This window comes from Brassica napus, chromosome A3 (assembly GCF_020379485.1).
Source record: "Brassica napus cultivar Da-Ae chromosome A3, Da-Ae, whole genome shotgun sequence".
Classification (NCBI taxonomy): Eukaryota; Viridiplantae; Streptophyta; class Magnoliopsida; order Brassicales; family Brassicaceae; genus Brassica; species Brassica napus.
In genome coordinates, this window is record NC_063436.1 from 31,532,614 (window position 1) to 31,539,568 (window position 6,955).

Genomic DNA, 6,955 nt, shown 5'->3' on the forward strand with positions numbered 1-6,955 from the left:
AACAAACATTGTCTTGCTATCAAATCTACCACAATTCATTTATGGGTCGAGATGTTTACCCATGTAAGGATCAGGGTGCCGCCACTTTGTCGTACTCTGCTTCACCATGAGCAATCAATTTGTCAACATCCTCCTACAAGAACCCCACAATAAAGGATATGACACCAAGGAACAAACAATGAGAAACAGAGACTATAGACTCCTCATAATGGTGAATTCGCAATAAAACCCAATGTTGTGATCTTGTCAGGAGCTGGAAGAACAAAGACTTTCACTCTATGCTTAAGTAGATGACAATAAGTGAAAACGAAATCTGCACCAGTCACAAACGAAAGCAATAAGTGAGGAGGAGAACATATTCTTTCTCACTCCCTCCTTGCAGCCTTAGAGTGGGGTGCCTAAGTAAGTGGGCATGATTCTTACGCGCTGACTTAATGATCAGTCAATCTCTGTACGGTAAAAATATAGCCCATGGGCTTCCCAGACAGTATCTCCGAGAAAATCACATCTAAAAGTAAACCCATTGTAATATATTGAATTTGTGTTCTCAAAAATTTCACGATGGTTAAGTAAAGCTACAACTTTTCTAACCTTTTTGGGGAATTGCCACTAATACCACTTTCCTAATACCACTTTTCAACTTTACACTTTTCAATTTTACCATTAAAATTTTAATGGCTAAAGTACCATTATACCCTTATTTAATCAAACATACACCTATTTTCTTTCTCCCACGATTCAAACAGTTCCCAAATTGAACGACGAGATTCACGACTCCGAGGAGATTCTACGATTATGATGATTTCTCCGGCGAGATTCGACGACTCCGGCGAGATTTGAAGACGCTGACGTCCGACGAGATTTGGCGAAGACTACAAGCTCAAACGAACAAAACATGACGAATGCGTAACAAAGGTGAGAGGATAATATATGGTGATTTTCGTCTCTTTTTGTAGTTTAATCTTTGATTTCTCAAAATCGTTCAATTTCTGGGAAGGAAGACGAAGTCTTTCTCATGAAGTTTTCAAATCTCAAATTTATAAGACTTTATAAATTTATCGATCAAGAACATAGTGCATATGAATGAAGACGACTAACCACCATCAAGTTTTTTCGATTGTGTTTATGAATTCCATGGAAGCTCCAATGTTTCAATCTCCTTCTTACTTTCTCGATTCAACTTAGTTTTACAATCTATACCAAAATTCCGTAAAAGCAATCACTAAAGCTTTTGGATATCGTTTTTGGTTTCGGCTTAGAGTAATCAGAAGAATGCTGAAAGAACTCTCCTTTATCCACTTGTAAGTCTAAATGAGACATATAAGCTTGTTTGGTAGTTGTCTCAGTGTGAGATGCTTTTATCTTTGGGTTGCTTATGAATTCTTAGTTTAGTATGTGTCTCTTGCTTCAGTTTATCCATTGATATTCCTTGTTAATTTGGAAAAGTTTGTTAATTTGGTGAATATCTTGTAGTTTCAGGGCTAACTGCAACTCGATCTGTGTATATTTTAGGTTATATAGAAGTTTATACTACTTTTCTACTAGTTTAGCTAATAGAATGTTTTCATTGGGTAATTATGCATTTCGTGTACTTGTGCTGTGGGTATATATATGCTTTGGTTCCGCCGTTCCGGTCTTTAGTGGTCATATACTTTGGTTTTCAAAGCAGGAGCAATCCGTTTCTTTTGCTCTAATATTTTAATTATCAGGTGTGGCAATGTCAACTGGGCTAAGCGTTTAAAATGTAATGTCTGCAACACCAATAAACCTGGTCAGAATGAATGTGGTGTGAGGTATGACTCAATGTCAATGACAACCTTCATTTGTATTGTTCTTTAACAGTATTCGAGCTGAGGATTGGTATTATAGATGCTTTTGCGGTGAATTTAGGATACGTTTATAAGATTTTTGTTCGATAATAGTAGTCTTCGTGTCAGCTTATTCATCTTTAAACATGGCCTCGTAGATAACTGGAAAAGGGGGGAACAATATTATCTTCTGAAATTTGACCGAATGCTTTCTTTGGTAATATGTTCAGTATGACAAAGCTCCTAATGCATCAAAATGTGCTTTCTCACTTGAAATGTTTTGGCCAAATTAGTTTTGCATTAAGAAACGTTATGTTTCAGCCTGATAGGCTGTTGTTCACTGTTCTCTTGAAAGACCTGTGCTTATTCATTTATTTTCTCCATATAGGGGAGGTCGTGGTGGTGGCTAAAAGGAATTGGATGAACAAGAATTAGAGGAAACACAGAGACGAAGGGGTGAGGCTGAAGAAGTAATAGCATATGCTTTTAATGCAGAGTTCTTTGTTACTTCTTTTGTTGCATTTACTTCTTTTATAAATGTTTATAAATCATTTTTGAGTTCCTTGTACTCAATTTGCCTAGCATTCCTCAAAGACTTCCCAAGTTCACACATTTATATGTTTTTTATAGACATATGCGATCCACTTTTGTTTGAAAACTTCTTTATAAAGACTTATAAATCGTCCAGTTGTACTTTTAACAATATCTTAAAATTCAGATTTATAAGGAATTATAGTTCTGTAAAAATGTAGTGTTCACTATCCGAAAATCTTAATCTTAACCAGAACTATTCAAATAACAAGTTAAACCTTATTTGTTTTTTTGGATAACAGAAAGAAGCAAATCCTAAAATTAATTGAACTCTTGTTTAAATACTTCTTTATAAAGATTTATAAATCGTCGAATTGTACTTTTAACAATATCTTGAAATCTAGATTTATATTTATAAAGGTGTAAAAAAATATTTGGAACAAATTTAATTTTTAGTAAATAACTCTTGTTTCCTTCTCCTAAGGTCTCTGACACTGTTGTTGAGCCATATAATGCAACGCTCTCTGTGCATCAGCTCGTTGAAAAGGCTGACGAGTGTATGGTTCTCGACAATGAGGCTCTCTACGACATCTGCTTCCATACCCTCAAGCTTTCTAACCCCTCCTGTGAGTAAAAGACTCTGTATATATTAACCTTAATGTAACATTTGGGTCTTGACTTGTTTGTTTTGTGTGATTTGCTAGTTGGTGATCTGAACCATCTCATCTCGGCTACAATGAGTGGTGTTACATGCTGTCTTTGTTTCCCTGGTCAACTCAACTCCGACCTTAGGAAGCTCGCTGTGAACCTGATCCCTTTCCCAAGGCTCCACTTCTTCATGGTGGGCTTTGTTCTGTTGACATTGAGAGGATCACAGCAATACAGTGCCTTCAGTGTCCCTGAGCTGACCCAGCAGATGTGGGATGCGAAGAACATGAGGTGCGCTGCTGACCCTCGTCACGGACGTTACTTAACTGCATCCACTGTGTTCCGTGGAAAGCTGAGCACTAAGGAGGTTGATGAGCAGATGATGAACAACCAGAACAAGAACTCATCCTACTTTGTGGAATGGATCCCGAACAACGTCAAGTCCAGCGTCTGTGACATTGCAACATTAACTCTTATAATATTTTTATAAACTCTTATATACAGATTTATAAGCCTCTATAAAATTTTATAAGACTTCATAAAAGAATTACCTTTTGAAATTCTACAAATCCTCATAAATGATTTTATAAACCCTTATAAATAATTTTAAACATTCTTATAAATGATTTATAGACCCTTATAAAAAGTTTCTATATATTCATATAAATGATTTTTAAGATTTTATAAATGAAATTACCTTTCTAAATATTTATAAATGATTTTATAAAACCTTATAAATATTTGGTATATTCTTATAAGTGATTTTATAAAGGTTTATAAATCATTTATAGGAATATATATAAACTATTGATAAAGGTTTATAAATGATTTCTAAATTTTCATAAATGATTTATAAAAATTTATAAATTATTTATTATCTTTATAAAGCCTTATAAGGATTTTATTATGATGATATAATTTAATATGGTTTCTCTGCCTCTTCTTTATAAAACAATTATATCATTTCTCAGATTTTCTTAGCAAACAGAAGTACATCATTAACATCATCCACAATCAACTAAGGATATATATATAGACTCGGTAAGGTTCAATCATGATTCATGAGAAAATCTACACTCAAGAACGATTCAACATCCAGAAATATTCTATAATTCACCACAAAACAGCCACGAAGATCATCTGATCCACATCTAAAGCCGCCTCCGGAGACTTCTCCAACACTCCCCATTCTTCTTGGAGACACTCGCTCTTATTCTTAGCTAAGAACGCAACGATATACAGAAAACTCAATATCCCCACGAATCTCTGCTACCTCATCTCGCTGTTTTCCACCACATGAGAAATATATATAAACTATTGATAAAGGTTTATAAATGATTTCTAAATCTTCATAAATTATTCATAAACATTTATTAATTATTTATAATCCTTATAAAGCGTTATAAACTGATTTTATAAACTCTTATAAATGAATTATACTTTAATAATATATTTAAAAAACTTTATAGAATGATTTTATAAAGTCTTATTAATTGTTTTATAAACCATTATAAATAATCTTTTATTTATTATAATAATTTACAAATATTTATATTAGAATTATTGACACTTGCTTTATGAATATTTTACTACTAAATGTTTGTAAAGATTTATAAACTCTTGAAAAAGATTTATTAACTCTTATAAATTGTGGTATGAAGATTATTAAACTCTTATAATATTTTTATAAACCCTTATATACAGATTCATAAACTTTTATAAATATATTTATAAAACCTTATAAATGATTTATAAGTTCTTATAAATAGTTTTATAAACCCTTATAAGAGGTTTCTAACATACAAGATAATATAGATTAGCTAGAGCCCAAGCTGCAGCAAGACTACCTTCCTTTCCCTTGTATCAGAACTTTGCAATTGATCAACCTTCTCAGTGGGAAGATAAGGGCCAGTTTCATCCATCCTAGGACCAACAGAGCCTCTCTCACGTTTGTCTAACAGATGCTGGAGAAGGAGGAACATGCGAGTGGTTCATGTTTGCGTTTCGAGGAGCTTTGTTTTCCTTCATTGTTCCGTTTGCAAATGAACATCCCGCATAGAACTTATCCGAAAGACCATCTTCTGGATCTTTAGATTCCACTTCTGCTAACATCTCAACGGCTCTGTCGTAAGACTTCGTGAACGGTTCATCTCCGAACTCAATCTCTGCAGAAGAATCTCTCACAGCATCAATCAGAGGTTTAGCTTCTCGGATTCGACCCATACGCATCAAGCAGATGGCCAGGTTGCACTGTTTGTTTTTGTCTGGCTCCAAACACAAAGCTCTCCTATTCATAGATACATAAGTGCATATAAGGAAAAGACTCGCAAGGGCAAACACAAACTAACAAGAACCAAACCTTGTAAAGCATTGAGTTGTACTATCAACAATATCTTAAAACCCAAATTTATAAGAGGTTATAATTTTTTAAAATACAATGTTCACTATCCGAAAATATTTCTCCTAACCAGAACTATTCAAATGACAAGTCTAAATCAACCTTATTTGTTTTTTGAATAACAGAGGAACGAAAATCCTAAAATTACTTGAACCCAGATTTATAAAGGTTTATAATTTTTTGAAAACTCAATGTTCACTATCGAAACTCTTTCTCTTAGATCGACCTGTTGTAAACCAACCTTCATTGATTTTTTTTTTATAACAGAAAGAACAAATCCAAAATATTACTTGAATCGAACAAAAAAAAACACAAATTAGAAACATACCAGTGTGAATCGTGGAGAGGAGCCAACATCTTTGAGGTTTTGAATCGTGATTCTCGTAATTGCTTATCGCTAGATGCGTGAGAGAGAGTGACGATGGAACTCAACGGAGACGACGATGGATCTCGTCGGAGATGACGACAGATCTCAACGGAGAGAGAAGAACGATCTCCACAGGGAGAGAGACGATGGATCTCAGAAAGAGAGACGGCGGATCTGACGGAGAGAGAGACGGTGGATCCGACGGAGAGAGAGACGGTGGATTCAAAAGGAGAGAGAAGAAGGATCACGACAGTGGAGAAGAAAGAGACCATAGATTGAAGTAAAGAGAAGGTTAGTTTAGTCTTTTACCAATTAATGAATGTGCTATTTATGAAAATGTCCTTTGAGTGGTGGTATAAGTGAAAAGTGGTATCATGTAAAGTGTATAAGTAAAATTTCCCCAACCTTTTTTTTTGGGAATATCGCATAAAAACATTCAAAATGTCACGTACTAACACTTTAAACTTTAAAATTTTTCACTAATACTTTTAACCTTCAAATAAACATTTATATCATAAAAACCCTCCAAATTAAAAAAGTTGACCGGTTTTACAAGTAAAAAGTGATATGTTTTTTTCAAAAAATAATTATCTAATTAATAAATAAACAAAAAAATAAAAATTCAGAAAATAAATAAAAATTTAAAATTTAATAAATATTCGTAAAATTAAATAAACATTCAGATTTTTTTAATTTAATTTCATAAAATTAAATAAATATTTAGAAAATTAAATAAAAATAAAATTAACTTAATTTTTAAAAATAAATAAAATTAAATTAAATTAGATAAAAAAACTAAACAAATTCATATTTAAAAAAAACTCTAAAATTCAAAATATTTTTATTTTAAAGTGGAACAATTTTTAAAAAAAAAAAATCATATAATCGTTTACAATAACACTTTCAAATATATCACTTATGACAATGATTGTTTTTTCACATAACCATTAACAATGATGGTTTTTGGTATATCTTAATGATAGTTTCCGACATCATCAATGAAAATGGCAAAAAAACTATTTTGAATTTTTGATTTTTTTTTTTATTTTGAATTTTTAGTTGGTTTTTTATTTTATTTAATTTTCTAAATCTTTATTTAATTTTCTGAACTTTGTGAATTTTTTTTTTATGTTTACTTAATTTTATTAATATTTCTGATTGTGTTAAAAAAAATTGAATTTAATTTTTGCTTTTTATTATTTA

General features: G+C 32.2%; 2 protein-coding genes across 2 annotated transcripts; one reads left to right on the forward strand and one right to left on the reverse strand.

Annotated features, from left to right (window-relative positions):
- Positions 1–2,805: 2,805 nt before the first annotated feature.
- LOC106453959 (tubulin beta-4 chain-like) lies at positions 2,806–3,480 on the forward strand (the record flags this gene model as incomplete). The annotated part of the gene is made up of 2 exons (XM_013896147.3): positions 2,806–2,965; positions 3,044–3,480. Coding segments are annotated over 2 exons (594 nt in total), but the record flags the coding sequence as incomplete, so codon positions are not given.
- Positions 3,481–4,931: 1,451 nt separating this feature from the next.
- Positions 4,932–6,347, reverse strand: LOC106345271 (protein POLLENLESS 3-like). The gene is made up of 2 exons (XM_013784496.3): positions 5,714–6,347; positions 4,932–5,274 (listed from the first exon to the last, which is right to left on the reverse strand). The coding sequence occupies exons 1-2, from the start codon at positions 6,022–6,024 to the stop codon at positions 4,932–4,934; spliced, it is 654 nt and encodes a 217-aa protein (XP_013639950.2). The 5' UTR covers positions 6,025–6,347.
- Between the last annotated feature and the right edge of the window lie 608 nt (positions 6,348–6,955).

Bases quoted from the DNA above. Each gene is read 5' to 3' on its own strand.
- LOC106345271 (XM_013784496.3), bottom strand. From the start codon at position 6,024: ATGGTCTCTTTCTTCTCCACTGTCGTGATCCTTCTTCTCTCTCCTTTT. The intron at 5,275-5,713 runs GTATGTTTCTAA...ATCTATGAATAG, and splicing joins CCTCTCCACGATTCACACTG to GAGAGCTTTGTGTTTGGAGC.